This window comes from Mytilus californianus, unplaced genomic scaffold, assembly GCF_021869535.1.
Source record: "Mytilus californianus isolate M0D057914Y unplaced genomic scaffold, xbMytCali1.0.p SCAF_7, whole genome shotgun sequence".
NCBI lineage: Eukaryota > Metazoa > Mollusca > Bivalvia > Mytilida > Mytilidae > Mytilus > Mytilus californianus.
In genome coordinates this window covers 105,162,903-105,186,535 of record NW_026262723.1, presented here as the reverse complement: position 1 = coordinate 105,186,535, position 23,633 = coordinate 105,162,903, and the positions used below count along the sequence as shown (strand labels likewise).

Sequence of the window (23,633 nt, the reverse complement as noted above, 5' to 3'; positions counted from 1 at the left end):
GACATAGATACTCTTTATAACACTTCAAAATTCTGACATATATATCTAATCAACAGTTATGAATTTTGGTATTTTACTGTGTCAGATTTCTATTTTGCGCCAATAGGCCAAATGACGTGTGATCTGTGATATCAAAAGTTTTCAGTCGGTACACTACAAAATTACAGGAAATTGTTTTATTTTCTTCAGTTAAGGACAGACTTGAAATAGGTATATTTGAAATGGTGATCACAGTAACACAATGTTACTGTACAGCAGGTGTAAAAAAGTTGTAAAATATCACCAATATATAACTCAAAAGATTATGTGAAACTGATGTACATGCACACAACAGATATTTATGACATGTAGGTAATAATGTCCCAAAGGGTCTATTGAAATATTGTAATATTAAAGAGGACTGAAGTGGTGAAATATTACCCTTTCATTTATAAGAAGTGAACCTAATTCAGAAGCTTAACTAAAGTCACTCAAGCATGAAATGTAGACCACAGTAATTTAAACCATTTATTACTGAATTGAGTTGTACTGTATGAGAGGATTAAAGTGGTTATTATCATAAATATTTTAACATAGGTTTCTGAGAAATGGACTAAAATACAAAAATAAATCAAATCAGAATGTAAAAATCATACATTTAAGACAAGCACCACTAGTATTTACTGTAATTTATTGGTGCATTTAATTGCAAATCTTTGACTGCTGGCAAAATGTGAAATCTAATAAATGCAATTTCAAAAATTTTATCAAGGAACATAACAACTGAAATTATAAATGCTAGTTTTTATTATTGCAAACCTCATATTGTCACATTCTTCACAATCATAAAAAAACATTGCAACAATTCTGGATTTATGGTGAATTTATCATATTCATAGTGGAGCAGATAAACACTTACTTCATAATCTTTGGCTTCTTTCAAGAACTCTTGAACTTGTTCTGAAGATGCTAGATCATTGTATAAGTTTCTAAAACCACCTTGAAGATCTGATGGATCAAGTCTGCACGTTAAAAAGAAAAGAAATTGTTATTAGAACTATCAATTCATAAATGTTACCTTGTAAATGCTCCATATCTACCAGTACAGCTTTACTTTCATATAATGAATTTTATAATCAAAATTAAACAATACCTACCTCAAATACTAAAATTTAATAAGATAATATCCCAATTGGAAGGTTTACAGAATAACCATCAGTATAAAACTTTTCATTCCTATGACATCTTGCTTTGACATGACGGCTCCAAGATCATTTATGAAATTTTCTGAATTTTAATTTTATATATTTTTCTGAGCTGTTATGCATTAATATTATTGATTATTAAGCATGAGAATAGGAATAATACTTTTGTAGCTTTTTATTCAATTTCAAATTTCATACAGTGAAATAGACAGTGTTTGTACGTGTACAATATATTGGATGTACATGACAGTAAGTATTATGTAAATGCTATAAATATGTACATCTGTGAGTCTACGATAAATATAAATATAGATATAGATATGATAATTTCATGACACAGTTGTTTACAAATGGAATGCAGCAGGTCATATTAACATAATGCATGACCTACCCATAGCCATATAAAGTATCTCTCCTCTTCCTCCTTCTTCTCTCTGGTGAACAGTCTGGTTTTTTCAAAGTGACCTCTTCTGCTAGTGTCAAGTTTGTACAAATACCTCCGCTCAAGTAACAGATATTTACAGATAATGTCACTTTATACAATGTAGAGGAACTTTCTACTACAGACATACTCATGTCAAATACACCATTGACCTTTTCTGAAATTGTTGATCCTGTAAACAGAACAGCATGAACTAATGCCAAAAATATATATAAATGCAACAAACCAGCTTTTTTTTTATCATCATTGTTCATATTTTATAATATTTGGTAGCATTTTGCTAAATTAGTTGTTTTTATGCATGTTGTTGAATGTAAGAAATGTTGACACATCAATAAATATAAACAAAATTATTGAATAGCATTTTTTTTTATAATTACATCATCTATGATTCAACAGTAGTTGAATGATCTAATTTTTTGGCTGCTTAATGTCATGGGGATAATTCATGCCTATTTAAGTCCAAAGTTCAATATGGTTGAAAAAAAAGATATTAAAATATGCTTTGAAATAATTAAAAAAATTCTCTGTTCTCATTGGTTAAAAACGTAGGGAATCTTCTATTCACTATGGGAAAAACCCAAGAGGTTGATATAAGATTTGGAACAACTAAGGTGTACCTATAAATAGTTTTTACCTAGTCAACGTCAATAATGTAGGCTCATTACGTCATGCACATTCTCATTTTTCGAATGTTATTTTTTTTAATAAATCTTATTGAATATTTTAATTTATAAAAGTTTTAGCAACTGCCAAAGCAGATAATACATTTAGTATAAAGAAGCAGTTAAATATCTTGAGCAAATGCTAGAAATTGGAGATGGATAAAAAAAGATATATAATCATATAATATTATCAGCTGATACAATGATTTATCAACCCCATTGTATCAACCTCATCAAAAGTCAATAATTGTATAATATCAAGTTATGTAAATATAGATTCTACCACTGCATGGAGTGTGATACGATATTTAGTAGTGGAATCTGCTTCTCTAATGATTTTTAGACGATATGCAGACAATATTAATCCTTCTTTTCGAACGACTTGCACAAAAATGTGTTCTTTCTATGTGACGTCATCAGGCATGGTCGCCTTTTTTCATGACGTCATAATAGGGATTTCAGAGGAAAGCAAGAAAATTTGATGTCATAATGGAATTTTGACCAAAGAAGAACTGAGATCAAATGAACTACATGTTGATTAAATAAAAATAATCAACAGGTCAGGAAAGGGATAAATGAAGTAAGAATTAGAGAAAAAATATAATCAAACTGATAATGACTCTGACTCTAAAAACTATGTGACACCCCAAATATCATTCAGAAAAAAATACTATAGAAGACAGGCCAATTATCATTGGAGACATATGAACCAGTGTCTGATTTGAGGATCTGCAAAAACAACTAGAGGCTCTCAAGAGCCTGTGTCACTCACCTGTATCTACTGTGGTTTTGGAAATCATGTTTAATAAGGTTAAAATCATAATAAATAGTATAAGATACCCTAATAATGATTGAGGCCAAGTTTGGTTTAATTTGGCCCAGTAGTTAAATTAAAAGTAGAAGATTTTTGAAAAAAGTTTACAAAAATTACCAAAAAATTGCAGAAAATGACTTTAAAGGACAATAACTCCAAGAAGATGTCAATTGATGATTTTGGTCATGTTGACTTATTTTTAGATCTTACTTTGCTGAACATTATTGCTGTTTACAGTTTATCTCTATCTAAAATAATATTCAAAATAGCCAAAAACTGCAAAATTCCTTAAAATTACCAATTCAGGGTAGCAACCCAACAACGGGTCGTCTAATTTGTCTGAAAATTTAATGGGCAGATAGATTTAAACCTGATAAACATTGTTACCCATCTCAGATTTGCTCTAAATGCTTTATTTTCAGAGATATAAGCCAAAAACTGCATTTTACCCCTATGTTCTATTTTTAGCCATGTTGGCCATGTTGGTTGGAAAGTGGGGTCATCGGACATTCAACTTAATACCCTAATGATGATTGTGGCCAAGTTTGGTAAAATTTGTATCAGTAGTTTCAGAGGAGAAGATTTTTGTAAAGATTACAAAAATTTACGAAAAATTGTTAAAAATTGACTTTAAAGGCCAATAACTCCTTAAAGGGGTCAATTGACAATTTTGGTCATGTTTGACATATTTGTAGATCTTACTTTGCTGAACGTTATTGCTGTTTAAAGTTTATCCCTATCTATAATAATATTCAAGATAACCAAAAACTGCAAAATTTCCTTAAAATTACCAACTCTGGGGCAGCAACCCAACAACGGGTTGTCTGATTCGTCTAAAAGTTTAAAGGCAGATTCTCTTGATCGTATAATTGTAGAATGTGTTGTGTTATGAAGTAAGAAAAAGACGTCTATACAAATGAATGATTTAATGCTGAAATCCAAAGACCTTAACACATAGCAACCATGAGGTTACATATAGACAGCGCTAACGTGTATAAGCACAAATATGATTCCCGCGGTACTGTGATAGTCTCTATTTATCCTCGACATACTCTGGGCCGCGAGTTTGTGCAATTAAAGTCTCAATGAGCAATGTATCGAAATTAAGAAAATTGTCTATGAAATGAAAAGAAATGAAAAATTTGAAACTTTAAAGTCTATGAATCACATATAACTATCATTGAATCAAGTTGAGATTGAAAATTGTTCTCAGTTATGATTACAGTCTCTGATTGCGGTTTTGTAAACGAACACTCCTTCTAAGTATTTGCGATTCATCATTGTCATTAGAATTTATCTCTAGTGGGTACAGTTTGACGATTGGTCTATTGGTAAGTCCAAATTTTGTATGCACTATTGCTGATCTCACCAAACCATCTCCACCACGCACAAGGTCCTCGATGATACCAATGTTCCATACAGTTCTAGGCGAGTCATCATGAATCTGTACGATGTCCCCGGTCTTTATCCTCTGTAGATCATTTCCACTGGCTCTGTGGAATTCCCGTAGTGATGTTAGGTACTCTTTCTTCCATCTCGTCCTAAAGTGTTGTAGCAATTCTTCTTGTTGTTTGTTACGCTTTAGCGCATAAGCACAAGTTAGTGTTTTTCTAGTGTCTTTAAGTTCGTTATGGTCATTTGAAGGATACGGAGGTGTTTTTAATCTTCTACCATACAAAAGATGAGACGGCGTAAGTGGTTCTGGATCCTTTTCATCAGTAGAGATGTACGTTAACGGTCGGTCATTCAGTGTGCACTCGATTTCTGTAACAACGGTGTGTAGCATATCTAAGTCTATACAGGCATGTCCTAATGTTTTCTTGAGCGAAGTTTTTGTGAGTCCAATAAGTCGCTCCCACCATCCTCCGTACCAAGGAGCCCTGCTGGGTATAAACTTCCACACTGTTCCAAACTCACTAAGTTTTCTGTGCACAGTTTCTGATTTGAATATTTGAGAAATCTCTGACGCTGCAGATTTATATGTAGAAGCATTGTCAGATATCATAATGTTTGGTAAAGATCAACGGCTAACAAATCTGCGAAATGCTAATAAAAACGAATGTGTCGTAATATCCTGAACTAACTCAATGTGAACAGCTCTGGTTGAGGTGCATGAAAATAGACATATGTACGCTTTCGTTTCCTTGTTTCCATTTTGTCGTACATGTAACGGTCCTGTGAAATCAACTTCCGTGATGCTGAATGGCGGCTCTTCTCCAAGACGATCCTTTGGTAGCGGTGGTGGGTCAGGTGCAACATACGGTCGACTAATTATCTTCCTACAGGGAATATAATTCTGTAATGCGGTTTTCACTCTTTGTCGGATTTTCGGTATCCAAAATGTCTGTTGAACTAATGTAATTGTCCCATTTATTCCACTGTGTTTTTGTAGTTTGTGTGCGTCCAAAATAATCAATGTTGTCAATGGGTGTTTTGTCGGAAGTAAATAAGGGTATTTCACTGTTTCGCTAACGAGCGCATTGTCAATTCTTCCTCCGGAACGTAGTAGTCCTTTTTCGTCGATATATAATCGTAACTGACGTACAATAGGTAGTCTATTAGTATCCTTTAAAACAATATTGCGGATTTCATTAATGAAAATAGTTTGCTGTACATTCCGTATCAACACGGGTGAAGCATTTTGAATCTCGTCTACCTCTAACTGTTGGTAATTCCAGTTTTCTGAAAGTGTTGTGCAATTCTTTATAAAGCGCAATACGTAAGACATTATACGGATCAGTTTTGGATAACTGCTGAACTTCTCTATATTGATGACTTCCTTTACAACTGTGAATCTGTCATCATTTTGTTGAATTTGCCGGTTTATTTCTTTAATTTCATTGTCTGTAATTGTTGTCATATCAACGGAATTTCGATCCCAATGCGACCATTGTTCTTCATGTGCAAGCCATTTCGGTCCGTTGAACCAAGTTTCATTGTTCAAAAACTTCGATGAAGACATTTCGCGCGTAAGACAGTCAGCAGGGTTACAGTCGGTTGGACAATACCTCCAAGTTTAATTTTCTACAAGTTGTAGGATTTCTGTAATTCTATTAGCAATACAAGGTTTTTGTATTTTCGACAAATACAACCAGCTCAGAACGATTTGGCTATCACACCAAAATGTGATTTCTGTAATTCCTAAAATATTCGACACATGTTTACCTAATTTCGCTCCAACTACGGCGCCCATCAACTCCAGTTGCAGCAAAGTAATAACTTAAAGTGGTGCAACTCTGTTTTTAGCCATAACTAATTGCGAATGTTTTCCTTGTATAATGTAGGCGCATGCTCTATAAGCTTGTTTGCTGGCATCGGTAAAAATGTGTAAACTAGCTGTTTGCGGTGTTAATCCATCGTTGTTTAGTAGTCTGGAAAGTGCAACTGATTTTTTATCTTTAAGATCTGTAGATAAAGTAGTCCATTGCGTAGTAACATCTTCAGGTTACAATGTACTAAATAAAGTTACATGGGCGCAGCCATTCGTGAAGGGAACATGACATTAGAGATGAAAAATGCTGGCTATCTGTGATTGGTTGTTATATCATTTATATATTTTTCTCCTGGAAAGCGTTATGAATAAAGTTTCATGCAAGCACAAATTTGTCCTCAAATTTATATGAATATGGGCCGGAAATGCTTTTTTATTTTGATCAAAATTGCGGAAAATTTTCTACTAAATCGTAAGGTATGATAAAAGACCCAAAAATTCACCAAGAAAAGCCATGGGACCATATATATTTAAGTGCGGCAAAATCACAAATAGATCTCGCGCTCAAATTAGACAATAGCAGTTTTTCCATAAATAGTTTATTAAAAACGCCATTTAAGGAGATAATTGCTAAAAATAGCATTGCCTGCAATGGGGCAAACATTTAGTACTTTATATTCTAATAAGTTTCAGAATATGTCAAAAATGGTTTTCAAAGAAGGAATACGACGTCAAAAACGCTTCACTAATGTTGTGATATTTACAAATAGCTCAGTTTTCATGTTATAGCCTGTTTCTTATTTGTAGTCAAAATACGGGTAGGTACAGAATAAAACTCGCCTTGGTGTGTATTTTCTAGTTTTGTCCATAATTTTTCTCACAGGCTTGTTATACAGACGTAAGCCTAACTTTTGGTGGTACTTATTAGATCATGACACATCACGTTTAGCAGAAATTTTCGGATTTAACCCTCCCCCTTTTCTGTAAAAATTGCTCAAAGGGTCCCTTTCATAAGCGGAACGTTTTCACATCATTCAAAACATGACCCGGACCATTCCTATGACTAATATAGACCACCAGAAGCTGTATTTTATTAAAACTGACCAAACATATGCACATGTATCCGATTTCCAAGACTATAGTCCGTTTCAAATAAGTGTTTTCATTTTATATTGAACTCGTCCGAATTTTTAATTTGGTTTTCGGTGCAGGGTCATTCAAATTAAGTTCTTTGTTGATCAATATCAGAAGCACATGATAACTTCGAAAAGTCAATACTAATAAAGAGACACATTATTACACCTGTAACAAACAGTACCGTAATGTCTATAAAAAACAGTGTATTTTTTTATAAGTTTTTCAACAGGGGTAGGGTCCAGAAATGAATTCCTGTGTTTTCTACAGCTTTCGATGAGGTCTTTTGCATGGTGGTATGAAGTCAAGTAATATTCACGTAACTAATGCGGCAAAAAATATCAGATTTCAGAAATGGTTTATTACCGTATAGGTTACAATGTACTAAATAAAGTTACATGGGCGCAGCCATTCGTGAAGGGAACATGACATTAGAGATGAAAAATGCTGGCTATCTGTGATTGGTTGTTATATCATTTATATATTTTTCTCCTGGAAAGCGTTATGAATAAAGTTTCATGCAAGCACAAATTTGTCCTCAAATTTATATGATTATGGGCCGGAAATGCTTTTTTATTTTGATCACAATTGCGGAAAATTTTCTGCTAAATAATAAGGTATGATAAAAGACCCAAAAATTCACCAAGAAAAGCCATGGGACCATATATATTTAAGTGCGGCAAAATCACAAATAGATCTCGCGCTCAAATTAGACAATAGCAGTTTTTCCATAAATAGTTTATTAAAAACGCCATTTAAGGAGATAATTGCTAAAAATAGCATTGCCGGCAATGGGGCAAACATTTAGTACTTTATATTCTTCAGGTAAGCGTTTGTCCCATCCAAAATTACGTTTCCATAGCGACTACATTAGTATCTTAGCATTCACTGTCACGGGACTAAGTATGCCAAGCGTATCAAAGATTTTAGAAGACTGGCGTAATATTTTTGTTTTGTTACATCTGCCATGGTTGAATCTATGTCTACTTTTGCAACTTTTCCGCTACATTCCAGTGCATTCCAAGTATGTTGACCTCATTACTTGAATCTAGTACGTTTTCTGTGTCAGCAAGTTGTCGTAGTCTGTTAGAATTAGAATTCCATGATCTGAGATTAAATCCTCCTTTCTGTAATAAACACCTGGAATCACGGTAAAATTGCATTAAGTCGTCTTCATCAGTAAAACTAGTTAAAACATTGTCTACGTACAAGTCTTGTGTAATTCTTGAAGCTGTTGGACTAGGATTCTCTTCAAAGTGTTTTAATAAAGTTGCATTCAGTATAAAAGGTGAGCATGTAGCTCTGAATAAGACTGATTTGAAACGATAAGTTGTAAACGGACTGTTTGTATCTGTCTGGTCACTTAACCAAAAGAAGCGAGTTACATCGATCACGGTCAGATTTATGAAGTCCAACTTGCAGAAATGCCTTTTCAATATCTGTTGTCACTGCAAACTTCTGAGTACGAAATCTGGTAAGTATCTCTGTTATATCATTTGAAATTGGTGGACATGAATGAAGACAGTCATTCAAACTTAGACTTTTTGCGTTCTCTTTACAACTGCAATCATTCACAATTCTAATCGGAGTAGTTGTAGAATCTCTTTTGACTGGGTGATGCGGTATGTAGTGTATGCGCTGTGGTTCGTCCTCATTCTCTCCTATCTTTTTGATGAAACCACGTTTTTCCTGCTCTTTAATTATGTCGCCAAAGATTTTAAATAAGTTTGGTTCCTGATTTAAGCGATTAACGACTCTATGGGTCCTTGCTCTTGCAATCATCTCGTTTGTCGGTAATTCAGGGCATTCTTCAATCCAGGGAAGTTTTGCCACGTACTTTCCATCCTCATATGTTATCAATGTTGATGAAAATTGTTTGATGTGTTGTTTCTTCGTGTTAAGTTTGTCGTTTTCTTGTATACCAAAGGACTTCAATTTCCAAAACCTTTCAATATCATAGTCCTCTTTTGTGTGACTAGATGATATATGCATAATGTGTGAATTGCGTTGTCCTCTGGTACATGTAAGCGGTCCAGATAACAAATATCCTATTTTCGAGCTCATCGCTGTCGGTCCGTCGCCTCGAACGATATCATCCTTGATTAAATCCCAGTAGTGGTTTGCTCCAATGAGTAAAGAAATTTCAAAGCTATTATCCTCTGTTAACGGGTGGGCTAGTTTTAGTCCCTTCAAATAATGTAGTTGCTGTGAAATGTACCTGTGATTATTCTGGATCGGCGCTGCTATGGTAGGTACAATCAATACATGTAAAGGTATTTTCTCACCTGAGTCTGCTTCTAAATACACTGTGGCTTTATTCATGTGGCGAACATTCTTGTCTGAATTTCCAAAGGCGGATATGTTGAGGGTTTCCTTTGTGTCTGGCTTGACGTTCAATTCGTCGGCTATTTCCTGCGTCATAAATGATCGTTGCGCTCCTTCGTTGAAAAGAGTATTAGAGTTGGCGGACTGATTCTTAGACCATATGGGAGCTATTGCGGTTTTCAAGAAGACTGTCGATTTTTTCCTGTTTAGCGGATGTATGCATGATTGGCGTGCCATTTTCTGTATTACTTGTAATATTCTGACTCTGTGATTTTTGAATTGAAGATTCATTGCACAAACTTGTGTGGTGCTTACGTTTACATGTACGACATGAGTTTTTCGACCTACATTCTGATATTTTATGGTTACCCAAACAATTGAAACATAGGTTTCTCTTCTTTACAATCTCCATTATTGATTTGCTATCGATAATTTTTTACATTCTGCAGGGAAATGTTGATCATTGCAATAAATGCACATTTTACTTTGAAAATAGTTTTTAGATTTTGATTTATTTACGTAATTCCCATTTTTCTTACCAATTCTGGCATGTTTTGCTATCGATAGGGATAACATTTGTTTCACTCCCATTAGTGCTGGCTTCTTGAATCGATATTTCCTGTTGTATTGCCTTTCTAAGATTTCCAAGGGTCCAGTCGTCGTTTCCGCTTTCTCTTGGTATATTACTTTTTACGGTAATAGGGAGCTTACCAAGAATAACTGGGATCAACAGGGAACCATACATATCTTGGCACTGTCCTAAAGATTCCAATCCACGGATATAGACCTCTGACTTATCAGAAAAATTACGGAGACTATCTAATGTGTATGAGGGTGCTGGCAGATCTAAAAGTGCTTTCATATATGCGTTTACAATTTTATGTGTTTTCCCAAAGCGATTTACTAATAATTCTACGGCTTTGTGGTAATTTGCGCTTGACAAGTTCAAACCATTTATGACATTCATAGCGTCTGCATCAAGAAGTGACTGCACATCAGTTAGAGTATGATTACTGTGAATGGTGGTTTCAAACGACTCCCAAAAAGTATTGCCACTCAAGAATATCCCCAGAAAAAGTAGGTAGGGTAAGCTTCGGCAAGTGGTGGTTTTGACTTGACAGTGAACTAGTTTGTGACGAAAATCTTGGGATGAATTCTGTGTTCATTACAAGACGGGTTTCGGGATTGATTTCATGCATGTTCATGATAGGGCGTGTGCTTGGGATACACTTTCATGAGATAATTCTGTACATGTACGTGTAATTTTTTGTGCTAACTTCTTATAACGGCGTAAATGTGTTTCAAGTTCTAAATTATACTCATCTGCATCTGTGATTTCAACTTCTATATCTTCTTCCTAGGTATTTTCCAAGATCTGTTCATCCAGTTTAAGAATAACACTTTGTTTTTTCACTATAGTGTCAATAATTTGACCTGCAATGTCAATATCCATCTCCTAATCAGTGTTCAACTCATCTAGTTTCTTGAAGAATTTCGTGACAGCGGCTCTATTTCCAGCTCGAAAAGACTTGATTCTCATCGAATCCATCTTTTATCCTGGTCTCGGTACCATATCTCTTGATCATATAATTGTAGAATTCGTTGTGTTATGAAGTGAGAAAAAGACGTCTATACAAATGAATGATTTAATGCTGGAATCCAAAGACGTTAACACATAGCAACCATGAAGTTACATATAGACAGCGCTAACGCGTATCAGCACAAATATGATTCCCGCAGTAATGTGATAGTCTCTATTTATCCTCGACAAGATAGATCTTAACCTGATGAACATTTTTACCCATTGTCAGATTTGCTCTAAATGCTTTAGTTTCAGAGATATAAGTCAAAAACGGCTTTTTTACCCCTATGTTCTACTTTTAGCCATGTCGGCCATGTTGGTTTGCAGGCGGGGTCATCCAACACATTTTTTGAACGAGATACCCCAATGATGATTGTAGCCAAGTTTGGTTATATTTGGCCCAGTAGTTTCAGAGAAGATTTTTGTAAAAGTTAACGACGGACGACGACGGACGCCAATTGATGAGAATAGCTCACTTGGCTCTTTGGTGCCAGGTGAGCTAAAAATGGATTGAACAACAAATCATAGTTATTTATCTCATTGCATTAAACAGAGGTATTAAAACCAACCTGTCAGTGAATCTAATCCAGTTTTTGTCCACGATTGTCTCTCAATACTGGTCACCATCTCATTACACTGTGTCAGTTGGTATGTAGTATATACATTTCTGGTACCAGTCATGAAGTTAATCTCTGTACAACAGTCTACAGTGTGACAATCACTGGACATTTTACATCCAGGTAAGGATGACACTGGAGCTGGTACATCAGTACAACCTTTACAAATATATGTATTGAATATGTATTGCCTTGATGATAATGACACAATAATTTATTTGTTGTTTCATTTATCGGTTAACTTAAAAGATTCACATTCAACCTGAAAGCCTGCAGCTTCTTTAATAAGAATGGCTCACTACCCATGCATCTAGGGATGGGATGGATAAAGAATATTGATAGCTGACATTCCAACAATTTGTTATTAGTAGCCATCGAACACATCATTACTGTCTTGAACATTAAATTTGGTACAGGTTGTATTCTTAGTTAAACCTGTCTGTGTAGGCAGACATTTTTTAATTTTTGGCAGAAAAATTTCTATTCCCACCCACCACTCCCTATTTGTTATGTGAAAAATCTTTTAACACATTGCATGTTATTTTAATAGTTTCCTTTATTGCATGATTTTATTTTTGTTTATTTTAATGTGTAGTTATCGTAGTTTTGTGTTTTCTATTGGAGTACCACAGATTTTTTAAAGACTGTTTGTGCAAAATGAAAATATTATTGTTTCATTGTTAATTGTCTTTATATATGATGCAAAGATTAATTAAACTGTGGTTATTCGCCCAAACCTGTATTATGTTTTCCCCAACCTATAACTATGTGGTTATACATAGCAGTAGGAGTATGAGACTCTATTCAGCTTGGTTCTTGCAGTGGCTGTTTAGGATCTGATCTTGCTTCCAACCATGTGATAGCACCCCACCATTTATGAGTTCACAATAGTTGTCACACATACACACTACACTTGAAGGGGGAGGGGTCCACTTCCGTAGTGTGCACGAATTAATGTGTTCATATTATTTAAATGAAGTATTAATATAGGGGGAACTTGCTCTCCTTGCTTTAAATTGTTTCAGTTATTGTGTCATTTATGTAGATCTAATGAACTGCTAATTATTTTTGGGCCAGGTAAGTTAAGAAAAACTTTTAGCTGTACAGGGACAGCTATCATTACAAACCATTCAGAAAGTTTCCACTGTAAATTGTGCATTGAGATGGTTTCCAAAACTCAAAAGCCAATCCTGAAACACATAAAACAATGAATAAAAAAACTCTGATTCATAAGATCTTATTTTGTACCGAAACACTTGAAAATCAGCTAAATTTATTTTTTAATTAATTCATTCTGAAATATCTCATTTATCTTCAAATTCTATTCAAAACTGAGTGAAATCATTTAAGGATCACTTCCATTTGAAATAAAATATTTACCACCCTATGAATAAAGAAATACCAGTTTTATTGTTTCAAAACTTTTCAATGCATTCTTTTGATCAAATTTGATCTAATTTTTATAAAATTCCTTTTTTCTCTCTTGAAATAAACTGTTATAATTTCTTTTACCATTTCCCAACATGTATCAATAGACTACTGAAATCAGAAAATTTGATGTCAAAATACAAGAGATTTTTACCCTTTTATCCAAACACCCAATTTTAATTTTTAATTGGGAAAAATTCACCACAAATTTTAAGAGCATTTTGAAAAAGGGAAAACTGTGAAATTTTATCATTTATTTCAATTTTATGTTTTGAACTGAAACCGTTGAGAAATGATTAAAAAGACCTTCAGTTATCAGAATCAACATTGAATAAGAACATTTGCATGCCTTGTCAAATTTACAGGGTTGATTTCAAGAGTTTTCCAATTAATTGATTTCAATCTTCCTTAATAAAATTAAAATGTTACCAGTTGTAATTTCTAAGAACAACATTTGAAGATTTTTTTGAAGAAACCATAAACACTTGCAATGGAAATATGTCTTGATGAACCTGAACTCTTTAGTTCAGTATAGAATTCCACTATGCCATGTTTGATGTCACTTGTTTTTCAGTTGTTTAAGAAAACCTGTCAACCATTATTTTTAGTTGTTGCAAGAAGGTTTTGTGACTTTTAAAAGTAGAAAAAGCTCTACAAAGACATAAATGTTATGTGATTACAGCTATTCATTTTATTTGTTGTTCCCATTAAAACTAGAACTTGCCTCCAAATGGAACTGTCAAAGAATTATTACAGTCAGCATACATGAAATCAGCATTGTTTAGAACAGTATATTCTTTCAGACATTTGTTGTCCTTAGCTTCAAAACAGAGTCTGATACTGGCATCTACCAAGAACTTTCTCTCTGAAGGAATGTTGTATATAGTAAACCTGTAATATAGGAGTAATGTTAACATTAGATCAATCACATCCTTAGAATATTATACATTTTGTACAAAAGTTTCCTTGATCATTAGGCCAATTTCCTTTTCAGATTAATCTGCACATGTTAAATATGGTATTTGATTTAACATATGGGAACCTCTTTTTTGCATATATGTATATATACCCCTACATAGTGAGAGGTATAATAATTGACAAGGCGGAATATTGAAACTAATTTGTTTCATCTCAATTTTTTATACAAAATAATTCCTATATGCACTGACCTGAGTTGGAAGACACCATGAAGCTGTACATTTTCAGTTTTACCTGAAATCAAAAAAAGGTTTGAAGAGAAAGAAAGTGGTTTTTGTAAAATTCTATTGTTTTCCATTAATTTCTCACATGTTGCAAAGGTTAATCAAAAGAACTAAAGATCTTATCTGTTTTCTAGTGAAATCAATATTAAACCCTTCAGGAGCACCTAAGATCACCCCTGGTTTGTGGTGGGGTTTGTATTTGTCAGTCTTTGGTTTTCTATGTTGTGTTTTGTGTATTGTTGTTTGTCTGGTGAAAATAAGGTGATTTTTGTCAAAGAAGGAGATTTTGACCTTCTTGGCCAATGGCAGGTCCAAAAAGGGAGTTTTCAAATTTTTAAAGGTAAAGGAGGGAGTCTCCCTCCAACAACTTGCATGTTTACAGGTACGTACTACATACCCCATTGGTAGTTGAAAAGGTTGATTTCATGGTGTAGATTTTCTATCCTCACAGTCAGTCTATAAGTACAGGAATCCAGAGTAAGACTGATCTGTAGAGATCTTTTTAGAATATCAACCTTCACACAGCAAAATATTTCAGACTGAGTTGGTGATATATAACATGTTATCTCTTCTGGTAAGAATGGCAGTGTCACATTATTAGAAGTCTCTAAAAAGAGAAAATTAAGGAAATGTAACAATTAGTTTCTGATAGGAAAATGTCTTCTCTTTGCCTTCTGTGCATTGGAAATATAAGAAAATCCAAACAAACATTGTTCTATCATCTCAATTATTATACATGGCTCCCTGATTCTGTGTTGTTTGTTTATCAAGGTCACAGTCAGTAAACTTCGACAGCAAAACCTGAAAGTTAATCAGCAACAAACTTTTCGACAAATAATCATCAAATGAAATACGTTTTGTCAATATACATTATAAATTCAAAATAAATGTAAAAATCGTGCACAGAGGACTTATTTAGGTACATGCATGTATTGGTTCAATATTTTTCTTCAATCATACACACCAAAAACTCTATATGAATGAATGAATGAATCTTTATTGCAAAAGCATAAACATGCTATGGCAAAGTTAACAACATATATTACATAATATAAACCATGAATAGACAGCAGAGATTAATAGTATAATACAATGACATATAAAGTTATGAGACTATATTAGATCGAATATTCCATGCAGCTTTTACATAATGACTTAATTTGATCGTAAGAGACTTTATTAAAATCAAGATAAAATAAAACTGCTGACACAAAGATGTCATTTTTATGATTTTCATGGCTTAATTTACCATTCAGTTGTCGATCCTCAGCATCCATGTAAGGAGAAGTGGTCAAGTTACATTTGTCAGAGAAGTCCATGTAGTCTGGTAATCCTAACACCATTAATAAATCATTGGCCACAACATCAGAGATATTGGAGTTCAGTGTCAATCCTCGGTATCCTAACCAAGTATCTATTGAAAACTCTGAAATATAACAAATAAATGATTGGCCACAACATCAGAGATAGTGAAGTTCAGTGTCAGTCCTCGGTTTCCTAACCAAGTGTCTATTGAAAACTCTGAAATATAACAAATAAATCATTGGCCTCAACATCAGAGATAGTGGTGTTCAGTGTCAGTCCTTGGTTTCCTAACCAAGTGTCTATTGAAAACTCTGAAATATAACAAATAAATTATTGGCCATAACATCAGAGATAGTGGAGTTCACTGTCAGTCCTCGGTTTCCTAACCAGGGGTCTATTGAAAACTCTGAAATATAATAAAGTATTTTCAATAAATTCAACAAAGAATGTCATCCTTCTGAACATGTAGGTCAGCATATGTTGAAATATCATTTATAGAATATTTAATTCAAGAATTTGAATGTTGAAAAATATCCAGTGACAGAACAACACTAATGAATGTCTCATTGGCAATCATACCACATCTTCTTTTTTATATATATGTAGTGCATGACCGTATTTTCAGTGTTGGTTGGTCATGGGTTGACAAAACCACTTGTTGCATGACCTCAGAGGAGTGAAATTACATGATTTATTTCACATGTGAAACATTGGTTTTTATTTTACTGGGAAATCAGGTTATCTAATTGCAACCATGTAATGATGTGGAAAAAAATGTCTCATAAACCAAGATGGTTTCTAATTATTCTATCTAACCTACTCGAAGAGACCGACCTGAATCAAGGAATCCAGCTGCCAATTCACACATGGTCTTATCAATCAATGTATCTGTCCAAAGGTGTATATTATAATCACATGGTTGTGTATCTGTGTAGCATATTGACATATTCATGTCTACTTTATACTGGTCATCTAAGTCCACTATTTCATACCTGGAAAAAAAGAGATGTTTTCATTTACATATTAGGCATCTCACATCTCTTGTAGAACATTTGTACTTCTTTACGATCACATCAATATCAACTTTTTAGTTGCAAAACAAAAAGCAAAACATATAAAAAGTTGACGAACAATTTCAAAAAACTTTCTAAAATTCTCTCCATCGTGAATAGATTTAAAATAATAGGCAAAAACACAAGTAAATTGGTAAATATTGTCCTTTAAGGGCAATAACTCTTATTAGGAGTCAACTGAGGATTTCCGCAATTTTGACTTATAAGTAGATCTTGTCTCATTTTTGCTTTTTAAAGTTTCTAATTATCTATTATTTTATTTTTCAAGATAATAGGCAAAAATGAAAAAAAATGGGTAAAATTTGTCATTTAAGGGCAATTGCTCCTACAATTTGTCCGACAGTTTTGATGTATAAAGACATAGATCTCATCATTCTGAACATTTTTGTCTGAGTCTGATTTTCTCTATCAATAGTGGTTTTCAAGATGATAGACAAAACTTGCATCTATTTTTAGCCATGTCGGCCACAAATTTTAAACTAGATACCCCAATGACGATTGTGGCCAAGTTTGGTTAAATTTCGGCCAGGTGAACTACAAATAATCTAAGATTCCATTGTATTGAGTAGAACATTTTTTTCCTTTAACCTGAAAAGTCTAAATCCATTTGGAAATTTTAAAGGTCTGAGTAGAAGAAATGACCTGTTCAATAGGAAATATTGTAGTTAAAAGGCGGTATAGATAAACACATCAGATGTAGTAATCCAGCAACAATTAATATCCAAATATGGCCATTTACAATCAAATTTCATAATTTTTACAACATGGAAATTATAAAGATAACAAAAATACTTACATGATGTTTACAATACCAAACAAAGAAAATGTGTGTTCCTTTTCTGTAAATAAATAAATAAGTATTAAAGTACAGAGAGTGAGATCACAAAACATAATATCTGCTCAAATTCAACTTAGGATGCAAAGTCAATTATCTCCCCTCCCTGCTTGGGTTTGGGGTGGAGGTGGGGAGGGTGCACTTACTATATAATGATATGGTAGGGAAGAGATGCAGGAATAGGTCACTATTTCAATCTGCATGATATATGATAAGGTCAAGAAATTGAGATGAAATATATGACAAAGTTGCTGATTGAATAGTAAGTATTTGAAACATCATATTTTTTTTCACAGATGCTATTAACACCACAGTTGTAAATTGTACCCATCGCTCTGCTACACTCAACATCAGATAAAAATTTCTAAAAATTACAGCCTTTTGCCAGAGAAATCTCCAATCAACCATCATCAAAAGTGTTGAAGGTTGTATCTTAATGAAATTGTTTATACACATCTACCTTTTTGTATATGAACACTGAAAAAAATGAAAATAACACTTATATACATCAGAAGTGCGTTACTGGATTTACCATCACCAGGAAGGCTACACCCCCCAAAAAGTAAAGGTTCATAACATACTTCCAAATTTTACCAATAGCCACTTACCAAATACAAACTGATTTAATTTGAAATTTGTTGTTTGCTGTCCAATCTGTAGTTGTAATGTATTTCTACAATCGTCTATCATAAGAACAACCGCTACAGACTTGTTTAGGCTAGGCAGATCAACACAGCATTTTATACCATCACAAGATGATGGCATTGAACAGGACAACCAGTCAGGTAGATCTGGCACTGATAAACTACAATCTGTAAAATACAATTGGCTATGTGCACTTAGTTTAACACTACAGGAAGTTCAATACAGCATTCAGTACTATCACTGGCTGATAATACATAACAGAACAGGTAGGTCTCATGCTGATAAAGATTATTTTCAACAACCTTTTTTAATTTCATCACATTAAAATAAACTAATTTCCTTGTATCCAACAGAAAATATTCTTTAAGGTATCTTTAATAACCATTAATTAAATGTTGGTGATGTGTTAACGTTTTTAGAAAATAATTTAAGTCATAGGTTTTCCTCAGAAGAAAAAAAAAAGCAACTTTCACAGATTTCTACTAGAAGATTGATGTGTGGAAAGTTTCCAATGTTTGCCTTAGTCATTAACCTGATTTGCATAGAACATTTAGGTATACTTTATTAATCATGTGCCCAATTATGTTTTTGATATCATAATTTCACATATACATTTGAAATCTGAACAGAAACAGAAACATTTTTAACCCACTTTTTAATTAATTTAAAATATAATTTTTTCCAGCTGACTGTAGCCAATTTTCATCTCTATGCTTATGCAAGTAGCTTTAGCTATTCAGAATATGTAATTGATTGTTCCTTACTTACTGTCCAGTGACACATTCTGAAAACGATTGTTCCTTACTTACTGTCCAGTGACACATTCTGAAAACGATTGTTCCTTACTTACTGTCCAGTGACACATTCTGAAAACGATTGTTCCTTACTTACTGTCCAGTGACACATTCTCAATACTTGTATCATTAGTAATTGTTTGAAAGAAAAAAAATTTCTACAATTCCTTTTTCACAATTTCTTTTTTAATTGTAGACAAACAACAAATATTCTCTTTATATTTCAAACAAGTATTTTTTCAAGGAAACAGACCTGAACTTGTATCCAGCAGAACACCAGAGCAGGAATTGTCTGAAACAAATCTGGATATACCCCACATCTGCATCAGCTGTAGAACTGACCATTGTGGTAAAGGATCAACATTTTGTAATAGACCATTCTCACTCATCCAGGACTCCATACTAAAGTCTAAAATATATAATGAGTTACTTTAATAACAGCAACCTGTTTGATGTCTTTTGGTTTTTTGTGTTGTTAGGTTGCTTTCTAATTCACATTTATCCAACAGCTCTGTTTAGCATGGTGGATTTTATATTTTCTGTCCAATATTCACGCTTTATATCAGATTGCTCTTTGTATCAATTAAGGTTCATTAATCTAGCAGGCTCTTTCAGGTAAAATATTCAACAAAAATCTTAAAGGGTTCAGCAGAACCCTGTGTCTCCCCTGTGATTGCTGCTATCAGTGAAAAGTGAAATGTTGATTGAAAAAAAACTAAGTCGACCATATCAGTAAAATACAGAAAAAATACAAGAATAAAACTTCTTTCTTCAGATGCTATTTCTTGATCTTGGAGAAACTTACTTCCACTCTCAAAACATTCCATGAAGGTTTAACAAAGTTAGTGATGTCTAAAAAATGTGATCCCAGACTGTATGTAATTGTTAACTGCAAAACTACTTAGTCCATTTACAGTAAAATACGGATAATTAACATTGGCCTACCACTTATGGTTCCCCTTGAACTGAGCTAATCACAAACTAATGTAAACTATGAAAAGTTTCAAAGTCAATAGACCTTGACTGAGGGGGCGGGGCCAAATAATCTCCATTGTAATGAGATGTGTCAATGCTAATACAACTGCATACCAAATATCATTGACCTACCACTAGTGGTTCACCATGAACTAGACCTAATCACAAACTAATACATTGTTGTTGCCGCTGCCGCTGCTGGAAACAGCATACCTATGTCTCGCTGTTTGACTACGTCAAGGAGAGACAAAAACTTCAACCAAAGTTTGAACTGTAATGTTGACTGCAGATGAATGAATAAAGGATCTTTATGTCTTCCTTCCACTACAAATTGATGAAGTCTCAACAAAAATGAAACCTTTAGCATAATGAAAAATCAGTTATTAATAAAAAAACAGAGAATATCTAATTTTACAAAAAAGGTCTGAAATTTCTCTTGATCATAATTGAAAATCTTATAACATATGTCAACAGAAATTTAATGTTGTTTCTCTAATACATTTCTTTCTTCCCTTTTTTATAGGAACAGGAGTGCACACACACTGAAATGCATCGCCTACTTTACTTCCATTGATTTTATGTTGATAGCTCTAAATATAAAGTTTAACTACAGGTATCACATTAACTTATGATGATCCAGGACAATTAGGTCAAGGTCAGATAAACCAAGCCAGAAATACATGTACACCTTACAATCATTCCATACATTGAATATAGTTGACCTATTGCTTATAGTATACAAGAAACAGACCAAACCATGAAAACATTATATTGACCAATGAACCATGAATATGAGGTCAAGGTCAGATGAACCCTGTCAGACAGACTGTCCTGCCTGTTGTCTGCTCTATGGTCAGGTTGTTGTCTCTTTGACACATTCCTCATTTCCATTCTCAATTTTATGTACACTTTACAATCATTCCATAAACCAAACATAGTTGACCTATTGCTTATAGTTTAAGAAAAACAGACCAAAACACAAAAACTTAAAATTGAGCAATGAACCATGAGAATGAGGTCAAGGTCAAATAAAACCTGCCAGACTGACATGTACATCACAAATTATTTCCATACACCAAATATAGCTGACCTATTGCATACAGTATTAGAAAAATAGACCAAAACACAAAAACTGAACTTTAACCACTGAACCATGAAAATGAGATCAAGGTCAGATGAATCCTGCCAGACAGACATGTACACTTTACAATCATTCCGTACACCAAACATAGTTGACCTATTGTTTACAGTTTAAGAATCAAAGCACGAAAGCGCTGTAAAGGCAGTTAATTACAGGTTGTGTGTATTTTAAGTCCAGTTATATCATTATCTTGCATAGTACAGTGTACTTATCAGAGGTGGCTTTCAGTATTTAAGATTTAGAGTTCTCTAATGATATTGAATAAGTTTTATGAATGTCATATTCTGAGCACTATATGAAGGCGATTGTTCTCACTTGTTTATGAACTAGTGCATTATGTCCAGTTTGTACCTTTTTTATCTATGTTTATAGTCAAATTAGTTATCAAAGGTACCAGGATTATAATTTAATACGCCAGACGTGTGTTTCGTCTACATAAGACTCATCAGTGACGTTCAGATCAAAATAGTAACAAAGCCAAACAAGTACAAAGTTGAAGAGCATTGAGGACCCAAAATTCCAAAAAGTTGTGCCAAATACGGCTAAGGTAATCTATTCCTTGGATAAGAAAATCCTTAGTTTTTTCATTGGCAATCATAACACATCTCCTTATTTATATAATGATCTATATTCAACGACATCAGGTACAAAAAAAATGTATGTAACTAAACTATGATGGGAAACCTTTTGACTTCTTTCTTTATATAAACTTTTGATTTGGTACCATAGAACTATGTAGAGTAAATGTACATTGCAACATGTCAACTCTTTCAACTCCAAGCAAAATTATATTTCCAAGCATAAAGTAATTTATGAAGGAAATAAAATGCTCCGCTGGGGCGCAGCTTGATACGACCGCAGAGGTCGAACCCTGAACAGTTGGGGCAAGTATGAACACAACATTCAAGCTTGATTCAGCACTGAATTTGGATTGTAATTAAATATTTGACACAGCATAGGTTTCTGACACAGAATGAAAGTGGTCTAAGATACTTAAAAAAATTTAATTTACCTATTCAAACCATATCATTATTATTTGCTTTTATATATAAATCAGAAATAACCAATTTAAAATGGAAAATTTTAAAGAAAAAAAAGGAAAAAGAATCCCCCCCCAAATTTTTTGAACCCCCTTATGATTCATCACCCCAAAACTCAATCCCAGCCTTCCCTTTGTGGTATGGTACCTTGCAGTACAATTTCAGAGAGATCCATACACTTGAACACATGTTATTGTCTGGAAACTAGAAAAATGCTTGTTTTTTTGGCCCCTTTTTGGTCCCAAATTCCTAAACGTTTAGGGCAATTACCCCCAAACTCAAACCCAGCTTTCCCTTTGTGATATGGAACCTTGTAATACAATTTCATAAAGATCCATACACTTACACACAAGTTATTGCCATGAAACTAGAAAAATGCTTGTTTTTTGCCCCTTTTTGGCCCCTAATTCCTAAAATTTGGAGGCAATTACCCCCAAAATCAATCCCAGCATTCCCTTTGTGATATGGAACCATGTGATACAATGTCAGAGAGATCCATAGACTTACACACAAGTTATTGTCATGAAACTAGAAAAATGCTTGTTTTTTGCCCCTTTTTGGCCCCTAATTCCTAAAATTTGGAGGAAATTACCCCCAAAATCAATCCCAGCATTCCCTTAGTGGTATGGTACCTTGCAGTACAATTTCAGAAAGATCCATACACTTGAACACAAGTTATTGTCTGGAAACTAGAAAAATGCTTATTTTTGGCCCCTTATTCCTAAACTTTTTGGGCAATTACCCCCAAACTCAATTCCAGCTTTCCCTTTGTGATATGGAACCTTGGAGTACAATTTCATAAAGATCCATACACTTACACACAAGGTATTGCCATGAAACTAGAAAAATGCTTGTTTTTTGCCCCTTTTTGGCCCCTAATTCCTAAAATTTGGAGGCAATTACCCCCAAAAATTCAATCCCAGCATTCCCTTTGTGATATGGAACCTTGTGATACAATGTCAGAGAGATCCATAGACTTGCACACAAGTTATTGTCATGAAACTAGAAAAATGCTTGTTTTTTGCCCCTTTTTGGCCCCTAATTCCTAAAATTTGGAGGCAATTACCCCCAAAAATCAATCCCAGCATTCCCTTTGTGATATGGAACCTTGTGGTACAATGTCAGAGAGATCCATACACTTACACACAAGTTATGTCTGGAAGTTACAAAAATGCTTATTTTTGGCCCCTAATTCCTTAACTGTTGGTACCATAACCCCCA

General features: G+C 33.8%; 1 protein-coding gene across 1 annotated transcript in view; it reads right to left on the bottom strand.

The window, feature by feature from the left end:
• Positions 1 to 23,633, bottom strand: part of LOC127709614 (uncharacterized) — a 401,059-nt gene that overhangs the window by 120,637 nt on the left and 256,789 nt on the right. The window contains exons 103-114 of the mRNA XM_052215217.1: positions 19,510 to 19,665; positions 18,426 to 18,629; positions 17,779 to 17,821; positions 16,744 to 16,901; positions 15,854 to 16,030; positions 15,002 to 15,211; positions 14,572 to 14,614; positions 14,127 to 14,293; positions 13,102 to 13,164; positions 11,927 to 12,133; positions 1,576 to 1,798; positions 899 to 1,001 (exon numbers count right to left, since the gene is read on the bottom strand). Of these exons, the coding sequence (XP_052071177.1) occupies positions 899 to 1,001; positions 1,576 to 1,798; positions 11,927 to 12,133; positions 13,102 to 13,164; positions 14,127 to 14,293; positions 14,572 to 14,614; positions 15,002 to 15,211; positions 15,854 to 16,030; positions 16,744 to 16,901; positions 17,779 to 17,821; positions 18,426 to 18,629; positions 19,510 to 19,665 (1,754 nt within the window). The remainder of the gene's footprint in view (positions 1 to 898; positions 1,002 to 1,575; positions 1,799 to 11,926; positions 12,134 to 13,101; positions 13,165 to 14,126; positions 14,294 to 14,571; positions 14,615 to 15,001; positions 15,212 to 15,853; positions 16,031 to 16,743; positions 16,902 to 17,778; positions 17,822 to 18,425; positions 18,630 to 19,509; positions 19,666 to 23,633) is intronic.